General features: G+C 40.3%; 1 protein-coding gene across 5 annotated transcripts in view; it reads left to right on the plus strand.

Annotated features, from left to right (window-relative positions):
* Window positions 1–1,964: 1,964 nt before the first annotated feature.
* CDYL (chromodomain Y like) overlaps window positions 1,965–26,544 on the plus strand; it is a 127,926-nt gene continuing 103,346 nt past the window's right edge. Inside the window, exons 1-3 of one of the 5 annotated variants that reach the window (XM_030041639.2) lie at window positions 1,965–1,977; window positions 24,842–24,884; window positions 24,976–25,075. In XM_030041639.2, coding sequence (XP_029897499.1) covers window positions 25,052–25,075 — 24 coding nt within the window. In that variant the 5' untranslated portion in view covers window positions 1,965–1,977; window positions 24,842–24,884; window positions 24,976–25,051. Of the gene's footprint in view, window positions 1,978–24,450; window positions 24,885–24,975; window positions 25,076–26,544 lie in introns of those variants that run through there. The other 4 variants (XM_041118293.1, XM_030041638.2, XM_030041640.2 and 1 more) reach the window with 4 other exon arrangements.

Raw genomic sequence — 26,544 nt, forward strand, 5'->3', positions numbered from 1 at the left:
GGTTTCTGGTTATGGGAACCTTTATGTTATTTTTATTTTTTTAAGTTACAAACATGAACACAGCTAGAATAATATGCTCATGTGACATCCACAAAAGGTTTAGAAGAGAAAGCATTAAGAAGCAATAGACTGCTGTCTTTCTGATCTCTGTAAAAGTGGGATTCAGCTCACTAATATTAATCATACAAAAGCTAGACTCCACCTGTCTAAGTGAGTTGTCAAGGCTCCCTCTATAGTCAACAGAGAGAGACTGGCACTTCCCAGCAATGATTAATCAAAATGTAAAATAAATGTCTGCTGGGCATCAACTGAGTCTCTCCTTTGATTGTAAGGGAGATCTATATGACTAGCTCAGAGTAAATAACTAACTTTTAAATGCCTGGAGTGAGAAGAAATTAAGCCAGATCAAATTCTATCTTACTCATGTAGTAACTGTTACTTGTAATGGCTACCAGCCCTTGGCCAAGGATAAATATGATGAAAATATTTTGGTAGTATTTCAGAGACCAAATCACAACAGCCATCTGGTTGTTAAGGAAATTTTCCTGGACTTATCAATTCACCATGCTTATTGTAGAAAATGTAAACAAAATTTAACCAAGCAATCTATAAAGTATCCTGAGTTAATTTGTATGAGGCAGAAAATGGAGAGTATAATCATTCTGCATGAATCTTAAATCCTATTTTCAGAGGAAAAACTTTGGGAATTTTTGAAACATTCCCAGCTATCTTTAGCTAGACATCCTTTATCTAAAATATTAGGGAATGGTAAGAGAAATGCTTGTGATCCATTTAGTGCATTTTTAATAAGTAACTTTCCCTTGGCTTGCTAGTTAGAGCCTTCTCAAAGGAGTCTTACTCTATGAGTATGTCAATTTAGTTGCAACATGGTATTAAAGGATATTAAATGTCTGATAAGGAAGGTTCCTCAAAACACACCTACCTTTGATCCAATGTACTGTTAAAACAGTGATCTAATAGTCAGAAGAGGGGAATGGAAGAACTATTTGCAGCTCTGATGTTGGCTTTCTATGACCTTGCATAAGTCACAATTCTGCAAAGTCAGAGAAAATGACTAAGCGGAGGGGGAGGGGAAGGAGGCTCCCACCCACTTTCAAAAGCACAGTCTCCACTCCCTCCACGAAGTGAAAAGACTGAGAATAGAATTCAACCCCCACAATGAATCTACCCCCCAGAAAAATTGTATTCCCCCTAATTAAAGATTGAAATAGTACAAACATATTTTATCTACCAGCACTACTGAAATGGCACACCCATGACCCATTAGCTTTTTTTACAACTGTATTTCACTTCATCTCTATAATTGTTTGTGATGTCAGTGTTCTAGCTTTTATAACTGGCATTGGGAATCAACATGTTCCAGTGGATGGATCGTAATTCTCCAAAGGATGTACAGAAAATTTTATTATATGTAGGATAATTACATACTTGGTTACTGAAAAATAATTTGTTTCAATAATGAGCTTTACTGCTGACTACAGGGCTGATTCTCTAGGGAAGGTACTTACACCTGCACAAAATCCTGTTGATGTTAATGGGGTTTCATGTGTTGTCAAGAATCGACCCACTAGATGAGCTTGCAAAATTAGAGCTTTAAAGCAATCATTTTTAAAGCTCTGTGACCTCAAGCAGGCTGCCGAACAAGTAGATCATAAGAAACAAGCTCTGTTTAATCAATGAAGCCTACTTACTGCCAAGTTCTCACCCTGCTTCTCTCCTTTCTCCCCTGCAGTGAATAGAATACTGACAACTACCAACAATATCCTCCTAATTAATTTCTAGATTCAGTCCCTACTGGACAGGTTAGGAACCACCTAAACTGGTAGGTATCCAAGAGCCATGTGGACTAATGAAGTGGGTGGGATCTCCCCCAGAGTTAGCACTTTGCTTTTGCATGGTTCTTTACCTTCCCTTCCTACTTCTGATTTTTTCCCTGAAGAAGGAAAAGAAGGAGAAATGTATGCTATTTTTTGCTTAGCTGAACCAGGTGCCAAAGGAGCTACATAATTGGATCACTTACTTAGAAGTGACTTAGAAGTCAGAAGACTTCTACCCCCATTTTAAATTTCATGTGTCATTGTTAAATGAAATCAGGAAATTGCTGTTGCGTTCAAACGAAGATTACTGTAATTTCCTCATTCACTTACAGAAGAAGTATTTTATTTGACCAGAAACTCCATCAAACCCTTCAAGTAACTCACAGGTAGGGACAAACACATAGATATACAAAGGAGTCATTAGGTTAACTTGCCAAGGAAAAGTGACTGTGCTAATGAAGCAGTTACTCTTCTAAGACTAGTGTGTTGGAAAAGTGTGGATAGCAAATACGTGGGGCAAAGGAAGTGGTTAGGATAGGTTGGGGAGGAGGGTAACAAAGGGGTTGAAGAGGCTGTGGAGGAAGAAGACTGGCAGATTCTGTTTGTGATTCAAAAGGTGAGAAAGAGGAGACTAGAAAATAGGAGGAGACAGGAAGAAAAGGAAGTTGAAGCTCATCAGTCTTGGCTTCTCTTTTTTTTTTTTCATGATGACATCATGCCTATGACATAAAAGACCCATGCTTCTAGGATTATGACTGCACTTAGAGTCATGGCCTCTCGATTGTGTCAGAAGGCTATAAATAGGCCACAGAGGTCAGTCAGTACACTCCAACTTCCTATGTTATCTATTTGTTTCCAAAGGCCTCCCTGTGATACGTAATGAATGATATCAACATTCTAATGGTAAATATTTTTAGCATAAGAATAAGGAGGTTTTCCATTAAATTGCATGCTACCCGTAGTGCTGGAATCTGTGGAAGACTTACGTAACAACCTAAGAGACGCAGGCACCTACATCAAAGGGTATAGAAGCTGACTCAGTGAATATGGCAACTATCTATGATACATACCTGATACTCATGTGTATGTTGGCAACTATCCCAGGCTTATGCCTTTACTTCTGCTTTGTCCTCCCAGATGTGTCATCATTGGGAAATTTGCAGAGGTCTGCTTACTAAAATGGATTATCTATTATTTCAAAATAATTCTGTTTTACTGTAAACACAGATCATTCCATGTCAGGCTTTTTTCAAGCACCTTTTAGTTTTCAGTGATGGAGATGGAGAAGTAAATATGGGTTAGAAGTTGTGGCACTTAAGAAATTCCAGGAAAGAAACACGATATGGATCAGGAACAAACATAACTGCTTTGTCAAAATCGTGGGTGGTATAGAGAATGTAGCTATCTTTGTGCTTGGCTATAGTCACATATTATTCAGGAGAAATTGTAAATGTAATTGTCCCAAACAAATCATGTGGCTGGTCTGGAGACTGCATGTGTTATGATAGTACTCTGGGAAAATTGCTAGCCAAGGGCAAAAGGCTAATCATTAGCGCTAGTGTTTGTGCTCATCTGATCAGAGACATAAACAGGCAAAAACAGCCGTTCATGCCACTCAGTTTGGTATAACTCACACTTAAAGAGTCACCTGCATGCTCTAGCCAGTTTGTGTGCTCTTATGCATATTCCCTTTTCAAATGCATGTTTCTTCATAGTCTGCTGGGCAACCCAAACCTCTGAAGAAACTTTTTCCCTTATTGGTTCTTGATCCATCTTATCTATAATTGTTCTGGATCCGAGGGGCAAAGACTCGCACAGTCTCTTACCTATATATTTAGAGATAGAAGCATTTCATTACTTCTGCAATGGAAGTCCATTGTGGGGAGGTGTGATACACTGCAAAGGTGCTACTGATATTCAGGGATATTCTCTAGACACAAGATAGCATCATGGGAATAGGCTAAGAAACTGAAGGAAGGTCATTCAAATGGCTGCGAAAGCCTGCTAAGACCAAGCATACATCTGAAGATAGATAATTTTCTTCATAACTGAAAGATACTTAGTATTAGAAGAATACTGGAATAAAATGGTGCTGCACTTACAGACCTGAGCTTGCATCTCATTGTTGTATCACAGTGTAAACTATTACATTATTCCCCAGGAAAAGAAGAGTGTGAGGGAGCATGTCGGTGGGGACCATCCTATCGGACAACAGTTAGTAAGTTTCTCCCTACCTCTATTCTCATGTCACGTCAAGTTATACAAGTTACATATGTAATGTAACTGGTCTCTTCTATCAAGTAACTAGTGATAGGATGAAATGAAATGGCCTCAAGTTGTGCCAGGGGAGGTTTAGATTGGATATTAGAAAAAAATTCTTTACTGAAAGGATTGTCAGGCATTGGAACAGGCTGCCCAGGGATGTGGTGGAGTCACCATCCCTGAAGGTGCTCAAAAAAACGTGTAGATGTAGCACTTCAGGACATGGTTTAGTGGGCATGGTGGTGTTGGCTTGACAGTTGGACTTGATGACCTTAGAGGTCTTTTCCAAACTTAATGATTTGATTTGATTCAAAATTACATAAGTAGCTAATGTAATTGTCTCCAATGAGCACATATAACAAAGCTGGATTGCGGTGATTATATATATCTGTTGCATTCTGTGTTGCAGTACCACAGTTCTAACCTACTAAGGATCCAGCTGAAGTTTATGGTAAAAAACAGACTGAACAAGACTCTCTAAAAACTGTTCCTCTAAAAATCTCATGTAACATCAAACTGCCATAGTTATTTTAATTTTTTTTTTTTTTACATTTTGGCCCAAATTTTAATGCTGATCCTTTTTAGAATAATTATATGTTTCAAATCTGGCCACAGCACTCCAAATTCCATAGGGAAAGCAGTATTTTAAAAGATCCTGAGAAGAGCTAAGAGCATAGTCAAGTTCAGGTAATGACCCAAATAAAATAATTTGTACCAAGGAGTGGAGTCCAGTTGCGAGCCAAAGTGTTTGCAGACAGGCTAGTACCAGAATAAATAGGTGGCTTATGTTAACACGCTGAAGCCATCAAACCCAAACAGCACTTGGATAGCGTGAATTTGTGTCTTGGCATTTTTAAGAATTTTTATACATGTTGTTTGCATTCTGCAGGAGCTCTTCCAGGAACATTTGCCCTGAAAACAATGATTCAGGTTTAAGAGCCAATATTTCAAAATGCTTTATAATCAATGTGCATACCCAGATTATTCTGAAAATTGATGTGCCTAGGGAAGAGAAGAATTAAAAGTGCAAGTTTAAGATAATTTGCTTCAGTTGCCTTTCTGCTCAAAGGAACATATTTTCATAATCAAGATGCTTGATTTACATACATAAGTGCATTGTCTTGAAAATTGCAATAGTAGGGACTGAAGCAGAATTACTGGTAAAAGCTTCAGATCACTTGACTAGGGTACTTCCAATATGCAATGCCCATAGTACAACACTTTTTGACTTTAAATGTGTTCTGAAGCCTGTATACACAACTGAGTACCGGTGTGTCCAGACAATGAACCATTTTCTTCTGTGGGAAAATTTTGAGACATTTAGTCTGGGCATTACTCAGATGTAGCTCTCCTCGGGAAGTAGCTGATTTTATTATTGAGAGTGCTTTAAATTCTATGTTGATAGTGAAGTTGTTTGGAAAACTGATAGACTTTGAATGAGGGTAGATGAACACACACCAAAGTGGACAGGTTGTCTCAACCCCCAAGAATTAATGTGAAAATCTCTATTCATTTCTGTTGACTCCTCTCAATGCATCTCCTATTGGTATGTATGAGCTATTTCATATCCACTCCAAAGGGGCTAAAGTCCCTTTCTTAAATACTATCCATTTAAAATCAAGTAAAGAATCTAGCTCTCCCCCATAAGGTTCTCTTACTGCAATGATCAAGAGATGTTTGCCTCATGGCCTGACAGTTACTATGATCTTTCCTGTAGTCCCTCTTAGGCTTTAGTACGCAAACCCTTCTCATGGTGGCAAAATCAGCTTAAAGTGTTTTTATCCTGCCCTGCCCTGGGCCATTCGTTCCTGCTTTTGCATAGGAGTTCAGTGCCCAGTTCAGTTGTGCTAATATGACTCTCTGTGAGGCTGTGTTACAATCTGGACCAGCAAAATCGTTTAAGGTTAAAAAAGAATCTGTGTTTTTTTACCCTAATCCAAGTTTCTGGCAACAAGCAGAGCTGAAACATGATTGGAGCTCTGAGCAGCAGGATCTGAATTTATGTTCTGAAGTGATGTTGTGCTGGCACATACATCTTCTGAACCTTGAGAGTTATACATTTCACCTTTGCTCAATCAGATGCATGTCTGTAGGCTTCTTTTCTTCTTCACTCCCCAGCTCCATAGTTACTACAGTTTTGTTTAAAAATTGCAATAAAATAGGTATATATTTTAAACTGCATGAAAGCTGACTGACATCATGTAAATAACAGCAGTATAGCAGATGTACAAGTAAAACTAATGTTGTGACACCCAGTTTTCATTGTGCCAACCGTCTTTTCATTGGGCCAGCTTTCCAGGAGTTGCTCAGATGGAAAAGTTACCACATACAAAAAGTTTACTCAGTCAGTTTACTCAGCTGTTTGATTCAAATGCTGATGTCTCAGATGGCTTCAGTCACCAACCTAAACCATCCACAGTCTACCAGGAAGCTTTCATGTGACATCCCCCATGTAAGTCCCAGTTGTGCATCCTCATTAATAACACTTTACTGAAAAGAAGGGAAACCGGTTGCCACAAAACAGAGCTACAAAAGTTCAGCCTAAACAGTGGTTCAGTGGTTCTTTACATTATTCCTGAATGTGAGCTGCACCTATACTTAAAATCCCTGAAAAACAGTAATACTAATAATGCCCTTAAATTTGGAGGGACCAAAAAATACAGGATTGAAGTTAATGCTAGGAAAACACTGACAGCAAAGGAGTGGTTGTTTTCCTGCTATCAGTATTTCTATGTATAGACATTTACAATACATACCACAAAGAGCAGTAGTTTCATTTAGCATTTAGATTTTCCTAAAACTTTGGGCAGGAATGTGCCAAGATGCTTTGGAGGGGAAGTCACACAAAGGAGCTGTGAAAGAGAAGAGTGTTATAATATTTAGCTAGCAACTCTCTCTAGGCTTTTCTGAAGAATGCCATTTGGCCTAATAATTACTGGGTGAATTTTTCAAGGAAGAATAATAACCTTGCCAAATTTAATTCTTTGCCCAAAATTACTGGAATGTAACAGCTAGTTAGTTAGTTTTATTCTAACACAGGGGAAAAAATACTCCACAAAGGTTTTATATTTTGTTTCAGAAGAAACTTCCCCCAGAAGCTCAAACTGAAACAGACCTTCTGGAAAAGGTTAAGTCCAAATTTGAGTCCAGATGGCTTTTAAGTTTTTCAAAATAACAGGCAACTGAAAACAAATCATAATGGAATGTGTCAAGCAACTACTGAGGCTGCCTATAACAAAAATGACTTTTTAAAATTTAGTTCATGTAGCTTGGGATGGGGGTTAAGTTATGTGGAAATAAATTCTTTCATGAGCAAGGGGAGTACTAAGGAAGCCTACTTTTCTGTTGGTTTCAGTCCTTTATCTTTGAACATCCACACCATAGTAACATGTATTTCCCTCAGCAGTAACATGATGGGATTAGCTACCTTGTTGCCGATTTCCACCACATTTTAGGGAACTCTGAGATCTCTATCCTTTTGTTAAATTTGTTTGAAACTATTTAACAGGTTTATAGGTCATTAGAGGGACTCTAATAAAACATATTGCATAAGCTATAATTTATCAGACTACCAAATATAAGCACTCTTTCCTTTCCAAAATGAGGAATTTCCTTATAAGAGAGTGCCTTAGAATACATAGCTATGCAGCTGGTATAATTCATATAAAGGGCAATTTCCTCCCATGTAGACAAACACTTAGGATACAGTCAGGTAACAAGACTCAAGTCAACAAGATCTTAAGAAGCCAGGATGCTTCTTAAGACACCATCCCTCAGGTAAAATGCAGTAACTGACAGTCTGTGTATTCTCAGCAATGCAAATGTAAATAAAATAAGTTAGCATGTAACTCTCTTAAAATTGAAATAAAGTTGATGTGACAAACAGTTATACAATATTTCCAAAGTAAAATAACTATTTATTAGTGACTAATGGAATGTTTCCCTCTCACCATTATAGTGACAAATGTTAAATGACTACAAAGCAACTTTTTTGTAAACCTCACTGGAAAAAATATATTAGGTATTCTTTTCTTAACTTTGCTCTGAGAGACCTAATAAATAGATTGCCAACTGTTAAGTGATGCCTTCTTTTCAAAGCATTTATTTTAAATTGTTTTGATCCTACCTAAAATACTAAAATTGTTTTATTGAGATGCTCATATGTATTTCTAATGTGGGTGAGGACCTTAAAATTTGGCAGCAAAATAGCTTCTTTGACAGGGATGAGCCTTTTGTAATCTCCCTGATGAACTGCCACAAAGATAAGCCTTTTATGAGAACCACTCTTTGCACATGCTCAGCAGCGCATAGCCACAATTTGACAGCTACAGTCTCTTAAGAGTCTTTCCACACTGAGGTGCTGAGCCAGACAATCCCTGCCGCTGCTGCTCCAGGTTGCTGTAGAGCACTGCAGGAGCAGGCATTGGAGCTCAAAACAGGAAGACTCTTCTCTGTTGTCTTGGTGTTCTTATACTGCCAAGTCAGTACTAGAGAAAGAACCTAAATGAAATACAGAAAGAAAGGAAAAGCAATGTGTCTGAAATGCCAAAACATAGCAAAAGCTTGGACTGGGGGAGTTTGGGTGGACTTTGGGGACCAGGCAACTGGTTGTTGTTATTGGCAAATTGAGAAAAGAACATCAGCTTCAGGAAAGGGAGATTTGGGACCAAGATAGCTACGGGATGGGAAGGCTGAAACAGAACGGGAAGTTGAAGGGGGTCCTGAGACTAACTAAATGAAGAAACTGGAGCAAGAAGTCTGGGTTGGAGGAATGAAAGACTGGGAGATGGGAACTGGCAAGGAGGACAGTGAAGTGGACAAAAAGCTGGTGGAAATTGATAGTGGGACTGGGAGAAGAGACTGTGATCATGCGTGTGTTTGAAGAAAATTAAACCGAACAGGGAGCGGGGAGCAAGGGCAGCCTGGGAATGGCTAAGCACATTGACCAGAGCAGGAAACTGGTTGTGAGCCACAGCAAAAAAGTTAGAATGGGAGAGGGGAGGTGGAGCTGCAAGGAGAATCCTGAAACTGAAGACATATATTAGTTTGGCAAGAAGTCAATGACAGAGAGACTGTACTAAGAGTATAGGGAAAAGAAAGAGGATATGCAAGACAAATTTGAGTGGATGGGAACACTAAACATCCAGCTATGGTGAACAGAGGAAAATCCTCTGCCTACTAGAGCACACCCTGGCAGTACTTAGACCTGAACCCAAGTTTCTTCACTGTTAACATTCTTCTTCTGTCAGCAAGTACTTGTGAAACTCACTAATGTTTGGGTATCTCAGCATGTGGTCTTAAGTGGATTTAAGACCACATTGCCACTGAAAAGGATGAACATACATTCTCCCCTGCTTCTGGCTGCCCTTTTCTTGCTACAACACCAAGGAGTATTGACCTACAGTAAGAGCTGATGCAGCTCACAGATCTGATCAGACACTAGGTGCTATTTTGCAGAGATAGCTTTCAGTAAGATCAGCAAGCTGGTCTGATTTACTGTGTTGCTACATGATTACTCATGCCAGCAGAAGTTAACATGGTGGAAGCTGCAGCAGAGACAGATGGGAGTGCAGGGAACACCTCCACTCCCAAATTTTTTTTGACTGTCTGATCCTACATCCACTTACACCAACTCTGAAATGATGCTCTCTTTCCTCTCTATTAGTGGGCCATACGGAGGTGGCTATCTTACTAATACTGTTAACTCACTAACTGAAATGGTAGGAACCTCCTTTCTGTAACTAAAATTTTTAACCCTGCTAATGAACAATAATACTGCAATCTGTATGATGCCACACAAGGAGATGGTGGAGTTTTGTTTGCATCTTTAATTCTCTATAAAAAAGAAAAAGAAAAAAATCTGTGTTAACAGATTATGAAACTTGTAAAATAAGCATTCTGAGACAAGGAATTAAAGTTGCCTTGTGGAAAAACAAAAAGTATGTAATTGTATAACTAAAGGCAGTATCATAATGCCTATAAAAATAGAGTTCCATTAAGGCAACTTAGAGTTTTTGACTTTGCAGCTTTCATAATGTTCTTTTAATGTTTTCTGTGCATGTGTAGTAGTATACAAGCTGTTTTGAAACTCTGCTTAAGTATTTTAGAAAGGCTGAGAAAAGAGGAGAAAGAGGCATGTGTGGTTTATATGTATAAGCAGGCCAACTAAAGGCACCATAGCTGAAAGAAAGTGAAATGAAAGGCACTTACATCATACAGTTTTCCTGCAATAAAATTCTAAACACACCAAGGATTCTTGAATATTCCCTTGAGGTTGCTTATTGGCACCTGCAAAGCAAAAAGAACTCTTTGTATTGTATTAATTATAATGCCTCTGTACCACTACAAGTAATGCAATAGTACTTTCTTTTTCACTCTGAAGGAGAAGGAGAAGTCAGTAATAGCCAGCTTATTTAAATAACTATAATATTAATTACCTGAAATTCCATATATAAGGTTCATGTTGCTGTGCTTAGAATTTGTTTGAATTGTATAAATGTTAATAAATTTTTAATAGTTAACAAGGGAAAATGCGTAAGGCTTGCAAAAGATGACCCCAAGTAACAGAATCACTCTGCCTTTATAGGAAGTGGACTTTGGTTTGGTAATTAAGTTCAAAATCAACAAACTCAGAGAGGAAACATTTCCTTTGTACAGGCGTATCAACTTGGAGATTGTGTACCTGCATGAAGTGAGTTTGACTGGAGTAGACTGGCAGCTGTATTTGCAGAATAGACTTATGAGAATCATCTTATCAGGCTGGTAGCATTGGTAGACCAGACCTGATTTCACTGAGGGGACTGATAGGTGATGCCAGTACTGTCATGGTCACAGCCTGGCTCATAGCAGAATACTGAACCAGCTAATTGCACAAATAAGTTGCTCCCAACATAAGTGATTTTCTTTAGACTAGAACAGACAACAAGAGGCTCTCCCTTTGCTACTCTTGATATCACTGAAGCCAAGCAGATTGATGAGTAGGATGACTTCTATTTGCACTTGTGAGGTTGATCATATGTATGATGAAATGATTTTGAGCTGTTTGTATGATTTGTTTTTCCCACTTTTCTCCAAATAAAAGATAGTTGTATTCATGTTCTCAAAGGATATTGCAGATGGAAAAAAGTAATTTTTAGTGATAACTAAGAAGGTTTAGTTGCAACTCCCAGAGCCAAAAATTAACTGGATGAGCTGGAAGTGGGAGGCTCTAGGCCTTAGTGATATTTTGTTTTTAAGACAGAGCAATGGGATTGATTCACTTCAGTCTTTGTTGCTAGCACTGGCATCTAGCAGAAGAGGCGTATCTTAGAACTTAGTCAGGATTGTGCGTTAGCATTCCTTTCCATCAGACCCTTGTGCTAGTGTGTTAATTGGGGAAAATGCTCATTTTGTTGTGGTTTTGAAACTGTTATATGTGATACATATGATTTATGTGATACAGACTTAATATGTTTATCTTGTGGCAGACTACACATTGGAGAATCACGGCAACTGAATGTGTATTGATCAAAAGAACACCCTCTAAATCATTATTACAGAAGCTTACAACAAAACCACAGCCAAAACAATTTCGTGGGAGTTGTAAAGTGCTTAAGCAAGAGGCAGACTTACCTGTGGATAAGGAGGAAAATACTTAAACCAATTTGCGCAATCTCTCAGCATTACTGGAGGCCCTCTGAAATGATAGTGGAAATGCCTGTGAATATTAGTAAGTTTCAGAAGATGGTTCCACCACTAGAGTAGTTGCTCCAAGTGAGTAAATGCCCACTTAATTAGCAGAAAAAACCTTGACTTTGACACATTTGAAAGGCTTGTTGAGCTGTAACTCAAGGCCACATTCTGTGGGTCCTACTGTATCACAGAATGAGATAGCAAAGGCTCCAGGGAAAGTATCAGAAAAAACCGTACAGGCTTTTTTTGCCAAGTGTCATTATTTTCTATGAATGCATTGCATTATCTGGTAAAATAGTTTGAATGTGTCACCAAACATGTCATGCCCACCTGCACTTGGATATTATGTCTGAAGAGAAAAGAAAGATCAACAGAAAATCTCTAAAGAGCAAATTTGACATTATTCACACTTTGAAAACCAGAAATGCCAAGGCTATTTGGCATAAGTGTATATAGCAGCTTGATAGTATGGACAGTGATGGGAATCTCTACTACATATTTTTCAAGTCACTTTATATATAGCAAAAGTACAAAAAAGCCAGTACGAAAGGAGTCTTAGTAACAAATGGGCTATACCAGGCTGGATTTGAAAGGGATTTTAACAATTAATTCTGTGGTTAGGTTTGTAAAAAGAACAACAGATATGTCCTCTAACCCAATTCCACTTACAAATTAAACTAAATTAAAATTTGCTTTCTGAGCAAAACCATGTAATGTGGTAGCAGTGTGGGCTTCCATGACATTGTTAGTGAATCCTGAAGTGTAACTCAGTTGCTCTAGAATTTAATGGACTATGTTCCTGAGGCCAGAACAACTATCACCTCCTATTTAAGATGCCACAGTCTAAAGTGAATAAGAAGAAAGTACCTGGGACTTTTATGCCTCAAATCACAGTTGGAAAAAATTAATTTTTGTATTATTATTATTGTTGTTGTTGTTGTTGTTATTTCTCTTTGGATTGAAAAGATAAAGTTAATTTCATGCAATTTAAAGGAGACTAACAGCCAGTTGCAAAAGCCAGGAAACAAAAATGGAGACTTAAGGAACCAATGAGGTCCTCAAAACTGAGAAGTGCCTGAAAACTCTATTCACGATGAAATCTGACTGGAACTGTTCATCTCCGAATGGAAGTCAAAGCTGACCAAGTCTTTTTTATATCTCTAATTACTACTGTCACTAATAGAAAAACTGTAGGGATCCATTAACTTGATCCTGTTGCAGGAGAAAAGAGATGAGAACAAATTTAAACAAAGCCAACATGAATCTAGATTACAGGATTTGTTTCATAAATGGCATGAACTCAGGATTAGTACCAAAGAAGACAAGGTTATAAAAAAAAAGAAAAAATAAACAGCCCAGGAAACGACAAGAATTGTCATTAAGCACCGTTGCTCATCTTTCAGATTTTGCATGTTAGTTGAATACTCAGAAGTAAATTATGTTCTTGCTTGATTACCAATTGACAGTAATCCAAAAATGTACATTTCTTACCAACCTTTACCTTAGTGGACACTTAACTGCCAGAACTTGAAATTCCCCAAAGGAATAAAATTGTTTTCCCTCTTTTCAGGCATAGGTTTATTTTCTGAAATAATATCTATGTGGGGACTTTTTACTTTTGTTTTTAATTCCCCTAAAAACATTTATAATTCCCTAATAAGATTTAAATAGAAATTGCATTTCTTCAGCAAGCCTGAATCAGCAGGGCATTAGTTTACATGTTGAAGACTATATAGAGTGGAGGGGAAAATCTGTGTATGTGCATAGTTGTCTTGCTTTAAGGTTTATGTTCTGTTGAAAACAAAAATTCTTTTCTTTATATCCTAAAACGCGAAACAAATTCTTACCTTGGGCAGCTCTTCAAAACCCAAGGATCCTAACAGCTACGCAAACACTGTTTTAAATTTTTTTCAGTGTGTCAGGAATAGCATAGAGGAGGGTTATTAATGTTCACCTTCATAAATTCCCTCCATCTCCTGAGATTCCAAATTAGCTGACAGGTTTGAAAATTCTCCTCAACCAGTTGGACAGAAAATAAACATATTTACCTTGTTCACTGCTACATTTTCATCATCAGGAATGTAATTGTGTTTCATGTTACTGATAAAGTACCCATGATGAAAGCTACCAAAGAAAGATTTCTATGGAACAGAATAAATAAGAAGGTAGAAAGCAGACTTTAAAAATATATATATTTATCTTCAGTAACTATTGTGTTGTTTCATCTCTGTTGAGGACATATTTACAGCCATTGTCCTCTTCAACTTTTTATAAGTAAACTAGTATTGTATTTCCTTCTGTGACATTTCCATGATAACACCGAACACATATTTTAACTGACCTTAGAATATCAGATAAATGTGAAAGTATTGTAACCAGTTCTCTTTCATTCATGTGCCTCTGTTTATTTTATTTTTGCCAGATATTGTTTTCTTCTTACACAATGTAATAGGAATGTGACTGTGACAAATGCGGGTGTGCCTTTGAATAATTTTTCATGCTGTATTTGGATCTGTCCTTAATATGAAGTTTCTGTACAATATGTAAGGCACTGGACATGTGACTTTCAGGTCTTGAAGTGCATCTTCACTTCCAGTCAGGTGACAGACACATACATCTGAACACCTGGGTTAACCTCCTGTGGATGAGAATGTTCCCACAATGGAGTAGTACTTTCATTACTATCCCCACTGGTTTTTAAACTCACTCCTGTAAGTCAGGTTATTTGAGCTGAGATACTCTTTCAGAGTTGATGGTGTCAGTTCTTAGAGGTTGCCTGTCCTTGAGGGTGGGGAGAGAATTGTGAGAAGCCATTTGATGACTATCAGCATGGCTATGTTATTCCTGCATATCCCTATGAAGTGGATTGGTTCCAGCTGGACCTTAACCAAAATTGAACTAAATATGTGCTTAGGCTCTTTGGTGTTTCTAAAATCCCCTTTTCTCTCATGCTTTATTCCAACTGCTAAATAAAGATGCCTTCTTTTAAGGGACTGTTTGTCAATATCAAAAGAAAAACAGGTGCTTGAAAACAGTCAGGTCTGCAGGATGATAGGCATTAGTATATACAAGACAGTGCTTGCCTCCTGACTGAAAATAAAAGAAAAGCAAGATTGCACACAAACACAAGCCCAGGATCAGACAAGTCAGAGATGAGCCACAGGTGAAGTCACTCCTGTAACATTGAAAATGACATGTTAGGATTCTGGTAAAAGCTGATACTGTCTCCTCTGTCTACTCTTACACTTACAACTCTCTGAAAAAAAAACCCAAACCTTTTGAGTTTATTACCCCTTGAATACATATATATTCTCTGCCCAAGAATGAATACTTCTCTTTAGCAAAATTGTGTCTGCTGACTCTTAGAAGTTGCTTTATAAAGCTTTGATCCTTTGAAGTCAATGAGTTTTATCACCTGACTAATGGAGTGTGTCCATAAAGCACAAAAATCTGTTTTGTCTTATTATGTGCAACTTACTGAAGATTTTCTTTGGTATGTTTCAAGTATACTCAAGAACAACTAATGTAAGGAATAGAAACTGAAGTAGGCCCTGAGCCCTCGGCTTCTCCTGTTTCATGTAGAAGCAGGGAAGTTTCTTCTGTGACGCCATCTCCAGTTTCCTTGACACATTCCACATGACAGATTCTCTGAATAGAACCAGGAAGGTGAACAGTCACTGTTCTCCGCTCTGGACTTAGATACTTTTAACAGGAATATAACTGATTTGTGATATATTTTTGAATGGCTGACAGGAGTTTTTTCCTTGCCATTCTGCAGAGCTTTGAGTAAAAAATCTATTCCCTTGGGAAGTGCCAGTGTTCCAGCCTTTGTAGGTGTAGAAAATCCTTTATTGCACTTTAAAACCACTTCCATATACACAAACAATTTTAAGTAGTTCTGAGATCTTTTGCAGATACTACTCTTAAGTCTTCATCTTGCCTGAACCTTGAACTATTGCAGTCAAGTTAATTAGAGCAGTCTTTATAGGTTCAAAAGATACAGACAATAATTGCAATATTGTTTTTTCAAATTTTCAAAAACATTCTTCAAATCGTTCCTCTCTGGTATATGTATTATATTGAAAAAATGTAACACTATGATGTGATACATAGAGATGTTATCTTCTGCACTTATTTGGGATGACCTGTATGACTAATTCATAACTATGCTATTTGTGACTAATGGAATCATCCCATATTTATTTGCAAAAATCTTTATACTATGCAGTGTATATGCATGCCTGTGCTGATCTGAGATTGTATCTTTGGGGAGTGCATTACATGCTGTGTTACACTGTTTTTATTATAGCCAATAGAGACAGTAATGCCTACAGTTAATGTTGCTTGACACTTTCTAGTAAAAGACAGTTTTACATTGTTATCTTTGCTGAGTTTAAACCATCTGGATTACAACTTTTCAATATATGCTTCCTGATGAATTCTTTAAAAGAATATTTCACCTGAAAAGGTTCAGTTTGTGGTTGGTTTTTTTCCCCAGAACAATGTTCAGGAAAAAATATGTTCTTCTTTGAATAGCTTTTGTAGTTTCTCATTATTGGGATGTGCCAACAACAACACATCTTGACAGCTGCTTGACTACTTGAGGAAGCACTCACTGGAGTGTCCTCATATCTCCTTTGCTTTCTTTTTTCCTTTCTGTTGCATAGTAACCTAAGGGTAAGAAAGATTACAAAAGGTAGATGTAGGGAATTTTTAACAGTAAGAGTTCCTTCCAAACTGCAGCAGTGACCATTTTTGGAAATTTCAGTGAGCCGAGCTGATGTAAATACACCAACATGGTTGGCATTTAGTTGGTTCTTCAGTTTGATTACACATGACTTTAGACCATTTTGTTTTATTAACTTTTGTTGTAGTTTTTAAGAATAATGAATACTATGCTGCAACATAAAGTTATTAATGCCAAAATAAAGATACTTTATTATTATGTTATAAGTATTATTATGTTAATACTTGACCTTCTAGAGGAAAAGTCATTCCCCGTTGCATTGCTGTAGAAAGACTGGTAGAAACATATCCATGTCCTGCTAAAATACAATCTCCTTGTGTGAGGACAATGAATGCAGTTCAAGACGACATAGAGGCTTGATGGCAAAACCTAGTAAAGTGTTTACTAGTGAATGACCCTTGTCTATTGACAGCAAAACTTGAATAATGATACCAAAAGATTGCCAGCTAGCAGCTGCTAAAACTTAACAGAGCAAATCCAGTAGAATTCAGCCTATCCTAATACAGGCAAACTTCTGGAACAAGGCCTTTTGTTCCAGTGCTGCCAGTCTAAACAACAAGGCTATTGACTGCATGTGCCAGCCTTTGTTCTTGGGGGCTACCTGAAAAGATGAAAATTGCATGAATCTGCAATTTCAGATCCATTAATTCTCAGCTGCAAAACCTCCATCTGTAAACCAACCCAAGAGGAGTGGTCATATTGACTTAAGCTTCTATGTTAAAGGATCACACTGTCATGGTCTATCCCTAGGAAATACATTTATTTCCAATGGCAGTGCTGAAAAAGTCTGAAGAAGCCATAGCATAGTTTTGATCTTTCATATCGCCACAATTATTGCAAAAGGTCATTAATTCATCTATGGACCACCAGTCAAATCAGTAAGCCCTACAGACCATTTCAGAGAAAGATAAGGAAGCAAAATGAAAGGCATTCAGACCACTTCCTCTTCCACTTTGTCACACTTTTACTAAGCTATATACTGACATGGACATGCTACACCAAAAAGGAACTGTTCATGCACCACTTCCAAGAAAAGACATTAATTTTCTCACTAAAGATTCCTTACATTTTGCACCCCATCCTTTATAGAAGGTAACATTAGTTTTGGTTGGACTATATTGAATCCACAGTCAAATCTGCAGACTAATGACAAATCAAGCAGACATTTTACTTTCCCTTCCCTTTGCTGAAAGGCAGTTTGTAGTTTCGTGAAAAGTTTTTCAAGCACCAAGCCTAACTGATTAGCATAATATTCTTATATATGAGTAAAACTTTTGGTAAGAGGTACTGGTAGAACTAGACTGCACTGCAGTGGACTGGATAAACCTACTTTATGTTGACTACAGAAAGTCTAAATTTAATCCACTATATAGAAAACCTTCCTCTGGACAGCCAAGGGAAATCAAGTACTGGAGCCCACATAGCTACATCTATATTCCCAGTACTGAGGGGAAGCTGCAGGGCCTGCTGAATTCCAAGAGGCAGGCACAGAACCAGGTGACCAGATCTAAGCAGATGAGCCCATGGATGTTTGCTTCTTCATCATCTTCCTCAGAAGATATGTTGCAGTCCTACGAACTGGAGGAAAGAAAGGATCACAACCTGTAAAATTCTGCCAGCAACCTTGGTTGAGTCCTCACAACAGTATTTGATATTCTGACATCACCATGTTAAAGTAAAATTACTCTTTCAGTCACAGAAAAATACCGGGTTGACTCTTGAAACTGAAAGAAAAAACATAGATCTTTGACCCATTTCTGATCTGTAAAAACTCAACTGTTAGATCAAAAAGTTTATATTCTTTATTCATAATAATGCATTTCTATTGCTCTAGAAGATAGCTTCCCACTACATTTTTCAGTTTTCCTTTTTTCAGTTATTTAAGAAGAAAGGATAGTTAAGCTTTTTATTTTTCTCATCTGAATGGAAAAAAAAATGATGGTTTTTAGTCTTTCTACAGTTATCAGAAGGAATACCCTGTTCTTTCTCAATATCTACAAATGTCCTTATCACAGAAAACAGCTAACTGTTTACCACTCAGACTAACATTCTCTTTACTTGACAACACTGGATATAGGATTTTGAAAAGGCTTGATATGTCATGTTGAAAAAAAAAAGATGCTGGAGATTTTCAAACTCTGGAAAAGTCAACCTGTAGATACCATACTCATAACCAGAAAAAGAAAAGTTATGAACAAATATCCTGCATGAGCTATACTGGGATATCTACTTCATTAAATATCTGTAGGGCACTCTGTATTCTCTATAAAAACACAGAATTTCAGCTGTCTCTATTCTCCACATTCTTACTCACCCTAAAACTGTATTTAGTCATGAGAAGGTAAATTACGGATTCCAGAGAAAAGCAAAGAATGGCTATCTTTCAGACATCGTACCTACATTTACATCAGTTCTCAACCTACTACTTTCTTAGTTTATGATACCTCCTTTCAAAAATTGAAGAGGAGATTCCCTAATTTAATTTTCAGGTAATGCACTCTTCGTAATGATCATTACATTGACTATGAGAATGAGCAAACTGTTATGGCTGATCAGCCATTTAAAGTGTTCTGTAAGGATAAAATTATCCTTCAGCTTCACGTCATGCTCCCATCCCAACCCAACTAGTAAGCTAGGATTTTGTTTTTCTTAGCTGTTTTATAAACCAGTTCTCATCCTCACCAAGGCAAGGGAAGCTACATTCCAGTGGTAAGACAGCACTACTTTGAATAGAGCCAAGGAGTTCAAGGAAGTAGCTAAAACTTTTTGTCTCTGATGTGGATGTAAACATCTAAACTCTGCTGGTGACCAATAGGGTGAGCTGAAAGGGCGAGCAATGTGATTGCACAAGATTATTTTTATTTTAGATTTCCAGTTTGGGGCTTTGAAACATAAACTTTTTTAAAGTTAGGTAGTACTTGTACACCTTCACTGTCTATGCGTGTTCTCCAATCAGCTATTCTCATTGCTTCTTGCATGGAGTTTTTGCATCATTCAAGGCACAGAGCATCTTCTAGGAATAAATCAGGGATGTGTAGCAGACAGATTTACCAGGGATGTAAAGAGATATTAATCTCGTCTCTGTTACCATTGACTGCACGGCTCCCATAGTCAGGGCTGTCTATGTCTGGTTTTGTATACTGATGGAAGCTGTCATATTTAAGATTCTTCCATGTGTTGCAGAACCAGAAAGGTGGGTGGTGAAAGAGGCAGGAGAGTGCAGGAAGAGAAAAGCAGGTCCTATAGGTAAAACATGCATTTTGTCCGATGAGATTATAATATAGTCCTACTTCTGTCACAGAGCTTCCATTTGATACTAAGCAAGTAATTTAAAACATAGTAATCATGGATGGCTTCTATATATATCTTTGGAAACTCAATTCAAGATGTGGGATACCCAGCTGGAGTTACAGAAACATCTAGTATTTACACCTGTAACAAATATCAGTAAGAATGCTACTTTTAAAATAAAAGGTACTATATTCTCTTAGGTACTTAAATCCAGGCCTCTTTAATTGAACAGCAGAAATCAATGGACATCTCTGACAATATTTAATTTCATGTCTCAGTTCTACATGGCTAGAGGATGGTTAACAATACAAATTCATTTAATGGGCAGATTCTGAAGAAAAATTAATGGTTGTTAAAAAAAATTATTACATTGAGTCTATCATTGAAGTCCACAAGGAAACAGTGGAGTATCTGCTAGCATTCTTTGAAAGCAAAAATTTGGGGAAAGAAACTATGTCTTTATCAATAAAGAGCTAGATATCATGATGTCAGTCCACAAAAATTATCAAGAATCTATTACTATAAGCATAATGACCATTCTTTCTTCAGTGATTTAAATCTGATTATGTTACTGTCTTAATCTAATCTAGAAGACAATATTTTGCAGATCAACAAAAGTAATATCTTAGTAGTTTAGAGAATTAGCAGCCTCTCTCTTCTAGACTTTCATGTAAGGGGTCTTGTTTAACAGTTGTTCCTTCAGGTGATCCCATTTTCCTCATCATGTCACAGAACTAAACCCTTCTTTCTGCCTGAAATGACCTCTGTTTAAACTGCCCCCACTACAAAATGGGGAACATAGTTCTCAGCTCTGTGTTGGAAGTACAGACACAAATTGCAAGAAATGCTTTTTTCTAGCATTTTTGTTTCTTCATTTTAACTGAGACGGACATGAGGAAGAGGTGAGGAAAGGAAGAGGGACAGAAATTACAGAGAATATCAGAGTGCAAGGATAAGCCACATCCTAGATGTTAAGATGAGGACAAATGAGCATAGAATCAAAATAGGAAAGAAAAAAATATTAGGTGCAAAGGGATATTATGTATTTCCTATCTAATCTGTCAACATAGTTTGGCCAGTATGGAGTTTCAAATTATCTTTAAATTTAAGTTGTCTTAGATCAAGAAAGCCTGGATCATAGAAACATGAGTAGGATTAATCTCACCTTTCTTTAGGCAGTTGCAGAATAGGTGCCATACTTTAAATGAGTAAAATTTCAGTCAACAAAATAAATCAAATTTAGACTTCAATTCATCTGTCCGGACATAGGCATCTAGTTTCAGATGAGAAGAAGCATGCCGTGAATTCCACTGACTATGCTGACTAGCTTTTCGTTGACTGAAAAAGCAGCATAGGGTGATTTGATCAGATATTAATGCCTACAGCGTAGACCATCAAATTTAGCCATATCAATCCCACCTTTTGAAATCCTTTAGCTCATCACTGACTGTATCTCAACTATTAAATGCTTCATTTCCAAGACCTAGTCCCAAATACTAAAAGGCAGATAATCACCTTAATATAACCGTTCACAAGTTGCTGATAGTCACTTTATTATCAAGAGTTGTGATCTTGTGGATAAATATCTGCATATCACATGTGGCTGCGATCCCTTGGTTAGAGCAAATGCTGGAGATGTGGCCCCATTCCCACCTGATACAAATCTCTGTGATATTTTCAGTACTGTAAACTTTCAGCCATATTGTGGCCTACCACCATAACTATTTCAAATTCAGCTATTCCACCATCTATGAAGATCTTTATAGACCTTACAATGGCACACAGTGAGGTCAAAATAGAGTTGACCTTTCAAATGAACTTGATTCTGTGATCTGTACCTTGTCCATAAATTAGAACATTCTTCATTCAGCTAAACAGAACAACGACTGTCCTCCTGACTTTACCAGGACTGCCTTTATAGGCAGCTGTCCACTTCAGACTGGAAGCACTGTATGCCTATGGTAAAACTTCCTGCCTGGCTGACATTGTATGATTGTTTCCAAAGCTGGATTAACTGAGGCTGTTTCAAGCACCTCTAAAAACATTTGCTGCCACTGTCGGAACTCAAACTGGCCTGGCTTTCTGCTCTTCCTAGACTGCTCCATTACTATAAAGATGTATATGCAATGTTAGTAAAGCCATTCAGGAAGCTGGCAGGAAGATTGGTTTCAACAACCAAAATATTGTTAAAAATTGACACGTCCTGCCTCAGTGAGGAAAGTGTGAAACACCTTAAGAAATAAGAAGGAAATGGTTATCTAGACAATTCACCACACAACGTTTGGACAACTTGATTTTTTCTGGAGAAAGCAAGATGAGAGCAAGCTGTCACGGAACTCAGTGTAGCAAAATCCAACTGCAAAACCTGGGCACCAGTCACAAAACCTAGTACCTCTCAGATGCTTGAACCACAGCACTGTTGCATGGTATTTTTTAATAGTATGGTTGATTCCCCTGAAAAGTCTTATAAAACAACAAGGACAAAAGGTTACAGTAGAAGGCAAAGAAGCATTAAGGGCAATGCAAGCAATGAATATGTGTAAAGGAAGACCTTTTTTCACTGAAGATAAAATGTAGAGTGTGGTTGAAACATTAACAGTTAGTAATAACTCTGAGCTTTTGTTGTTTCCTTGAGGTACTAAAAATAGAGCAGTACTGATGAACTGTGTTTCTTTTTAGTCATCCAGAAGATCAAAACACCTAAGACCTGGTTTACTGCAAGGGGAAGACCATTAGTACAAATTAAGATGTTCTATTCCTATGCCTTGCAAGCAAAGTAACAGCTGCAGCAACCACTGCCACCATCTCTTTGCTAAAACGTAAGTAGCAATTACTTTAGAAGATTGTCCTTCAAAGGGTGGCTACAACAATGATGGTATGCTGAGTACAGCTCAAAAAGGATTCGGACCACATCTTGGGAACTGTGATTAAATGCTCACCTCCAGAAGGCAGTCGCAGTGTTCCTAGATCTTAACTGTCTCCATTTCATACATAGGCCTATCCTTCTGTCAGTGATCCTGTTACTGTCACTGAACGACCCCCATTCTCAATGCTTAGATTGAGCCTAGCTCTTGAAGATCTCAAGAAGTGGTTTAAATACAGATCAGTTCTCACCTTTTCATAGACTTGTTAGGAAATTAGGAAACTATGAAAAGTATGAAAGTTGTTAGATGTTTTATCTGCACAAGTGATGTCCATCTACCAGTCCAATACCAGAATTTCAGTTATCCAGAGGAAGGACGTTGACCTGGGAGACATGATGTATTTGTCACAAAGAACGGGCAGGTTAACCAAGTCTGAGAAAGGAATCTCCAGCTCTTTCTACATAAGTCATCCAAAGCCCACAAACGGATTAATGTTTTCCAAATGGGTACCTGCTGGATAATGGTCCAAAACTTGTTTCTCAAAGCAGGACGTTGAGGAGTTTCTTGGCTTTCCAGAAACATTTTTGAAAGACTTTGGCAAAAAAATAAAAATAAGAAGTGACTTGATCAAAAATTAGTTGAGTCAATGGGTTGATTGATTACATAAGTGTGACGAACTCTGCTTTAACTAGTGCTGTTCTGCGGCAGAGTATGGCTTCCCGGTGTGGTGTGGAATAAGACGCTCACCGGAACAAATGCCCGGGTATGATAGAATGCACGGTAAGGCACTCCTGTCCTGACGCTGGTTTTGTCCCACCCTTCAGCCCTTTTGAGATCAGAAACGTCGTCTGGCAGAATTCGCTTTTGCAGGAGCAACTCATCGCACCTACCTTTGCACAACGATGCCTTCAACTCATCAAGTTAATGGTACACGCCACCTTATTTGCACAATTCCCTGTGAAGCACCCCCAGATGACATATGAGGTGACAAGAACAAGTTGTGTGGTGCAACCAGTACTGGACCGATGTCAACGAGTCAGCTACCCTCCGTTGACCCATCATGCCAGGGAGGCTTCGGCGGGGCCTTCCCGACGTTGCAAACACGGTCAGTTGGGAGATGGAAGCCGCGCACGTGCCGTCGGCAACGATCCTCGTAGGGCTGCTTCGCTCCCGCGTGGGTTTGCCCACGTCCTCCGCCGTCTCACGGCAAAGGCGTTCGACCCAGTAAGTTCGGACAAACGCGTGCCGACGCGCGCGGAGGTGGTAGAGGAGGGCAAGGGGGCCGGGGGCCGGCCGGTGCCGCCGGGGGAGCGGGGCCGGAGGGCCGTGGGGTGCGGACCGGGCGTGGCGGGGCGAGGAGAGGGACGAGCGCGGGGGCTGCGGGGCCAGGACCGCGGGGGGGACGGGGACACGGGACGGGACTCAGGGAAGCGACGAGGGCTCCGCACGTGCGCGGGCCCCGTGTGTCCCGTCTCCGTCCGTCCGTCCGTCCCGTCCCGCCTCTCCAAACTCGGCCGTCCCGCCGCCCCCCGCTCCCCCACGGGCGCGGCCCCTCCCGCCCCCCCCCCTCACCCCCCGCGCCCGGGCGCGCGCCCCGCCGCCCCCCGCGCGCCGCCGGGCTCAGCTGAGCAGACAATGGGAGATCAAAGCGGGGGGGGGGAGGAGGAGGAGGAGGAGGAGGAGGAGGATGGTGCCGGGGGCGGCTGGAGCCGAGGCGGAGTGGTTGCGTGTGGCGCTCTCTCTGCGCTCGATTAGTGTTCCTGGGGAGGGAGCGAGCGAGCGAGCCGGGGACGGAGGGGTGGGGGTGCGGGGCGCCGCCGCCGCCGCCGCCGTGCGCGAGTGCGTGTGTACGAGTGAGTGAGCGAGTGAGTGTGTGTGTGTGCGTGTGTGTGTGTGTGTGCGTGCGTGCGCGGGTGTGCGCGCGCGAGTGAGTGAGTGTGTGCGTGCGTGCGTGCGTGCCGGCCTGCCGGGGTGTGCGAGAGGCAGCGCGAGGGCGAGGGAGCGAGCGCGAGCGGGGAGCGAGCGAGTTGCGCAGCTGCCGTGCGCGCAGCCCCGCCGCCGCCGCCGCCACCAGCAGCAGCAGGAGCAGCAGCAGCAGCAGCAGCACCTCACTGGCATTTAGCGAGCGGAGCTGCTAGTTGCGCTGGAGAGAGACGCGCAGGGAGGAGGAAGAAGAAGAAGAAGAGGAGGAGGAGGAGGAGGAGAGAAGAGATTAGCAGTCTTTCTGTTTTCTTCTTCTTCCTTCTTTCTCTTTCTTCTTCTCCTTCCCCTCCTCCTCCTCCTCCTCCTCTCTTCTTCTGCAGAGATCTTCCCCGGCACCAACTGAAACAAAGTATTTCCAAACCAGCACCCAACTCCACCTTGTGAGGCTCCCCAGCATGGCTTCCGAGGAACTCTACGAGGTAACAGCCCCCGAGCGCCGGCCCTGCCCCCGGCCCCGCCGGCCACCCCACCCCACCCCACCCGCCTTTTTGTTGCTCTCGGGAGAGCCGGCGGTCTTGTCACCCACACTTGCCGCGGCTGCCCCTTCCCGCTGGGCCCAGCGCCTGCGTGTGTGTGTGTGTGTGTGTGTCCCCCGCCCAGCCTGGCCCCCCGCCCCCCCTTCCCTCCCCAGTTTTGCTGGAGGAGGACGGAAATGTGACTGAAAGGAGGAGACGGCAAAGTGTTACCCGTGGCCTGCGCCCCCCCCCCCCCCCCGGCCCCACGTTCACACAACACTTTGACTCCAGAAGGAGAAGGGGGGGGGGGGGGGCTGGATGGTGGGGAGCAGCGCTGACAGCCGCGACTTGCTCCGGGAGTGAGCACGCCGAAGTGCGAGCCCGGCGGTGTGCAAAAATGTGTGCAAAGCCGAGTTATTGCATGTGTCCGGAGCGGGGGGGAGGGCAGAGGGGCTTTCCTCCCGGATTTGTGTCTGTACCAAAGTCCTGTGCTACCATCCTGTGCCTCGGCCATGCAGCAAGCCGCGGTGATGCAAAATATTAAAATTTAAACTCCTCGGCTCTTCGTGCTCTAACGATACGGTTAAGGTTGCGAGGGAAGCCAAAAAGATTCAAAGTTAAGGCTCTGACACGCCATCCTTCACTCCTTGCTCGGGAGGTGGTCAAAGGGTGTGCTGACGGGAGAGGAAGGTTTTGGGGTGAAGAAGGGAATGAGGTGACAGCCTAACTTTGAATTTCCTGTCTTATGTGTGGCAATTTCACATCCTTGCCCTTAATTGAAAAGCATTATGGTTCTCTTGGATTTAACTTCCTTGTTTTTATTTTTACAAGAAGTCATCCCTGGGAGTGAAAAGCCGTTGTTGTTTTGGAGCCACTCTTGTCTTTTGGGTAAAGAAGTGGCCACCCAAAACCAAAAATGCTTTTATCTCATAGTTAATATGCATCCAGACAGTGTTCTATAAAAAAATATTTATATCCAGAGGCTGGAAGGCTAAGGTCAAAGGGAGACAGGCAGCCTTCAGGACACTTGACAGAAGAAGATGTCTTACTGTACTGTTGGTGCACATTTATCTCCTGTTAATGGAGTTACATCTGTGCTGCCGTAGGTGAACAGACCCGTAGAAGCCAGTGAAAGGTGCCCTGGGTGGGCTTATATTTTTAAGCAAGTTGACTGCAGAGTAGAGGTGCTGAACTGAGAGACTAGAAGATTGAAGGCCTGTATTCCCAAGACAGAAAAATCATGGTTAATTGCTTTGGCAAGTTTCCCCATCCTCATAATGTGGCTTAAGCCAATCTTGAAGGGATCATCCCTGGAAGCAGGAGAGAAATTTAGGGACCGCTCTGTGTGTGAAAGGATTGCCAAAAACTTGCTTTGACTTCGGAAGAAGTTCTCTCGGGTTTGTGGAGTTGGGCCCATAGACAGTGCTGTGGCC

The sequence above is a fragment of the Aquila chrysaetos genome, chromosome 18 (genome assembly GCF_900496995.4).
Source record: "Aquila chrysaetos chrysaetos chromosome 18, bAquChr1.4, whole genome shotgun sequence".
Taxonomy (NCBI): domain Eukaryota; kingdom Metazoa; phylum Chordata; class Aves; order Accipitriformes; family Accipitridae; genus Aquila; species Aquila chrysaetos.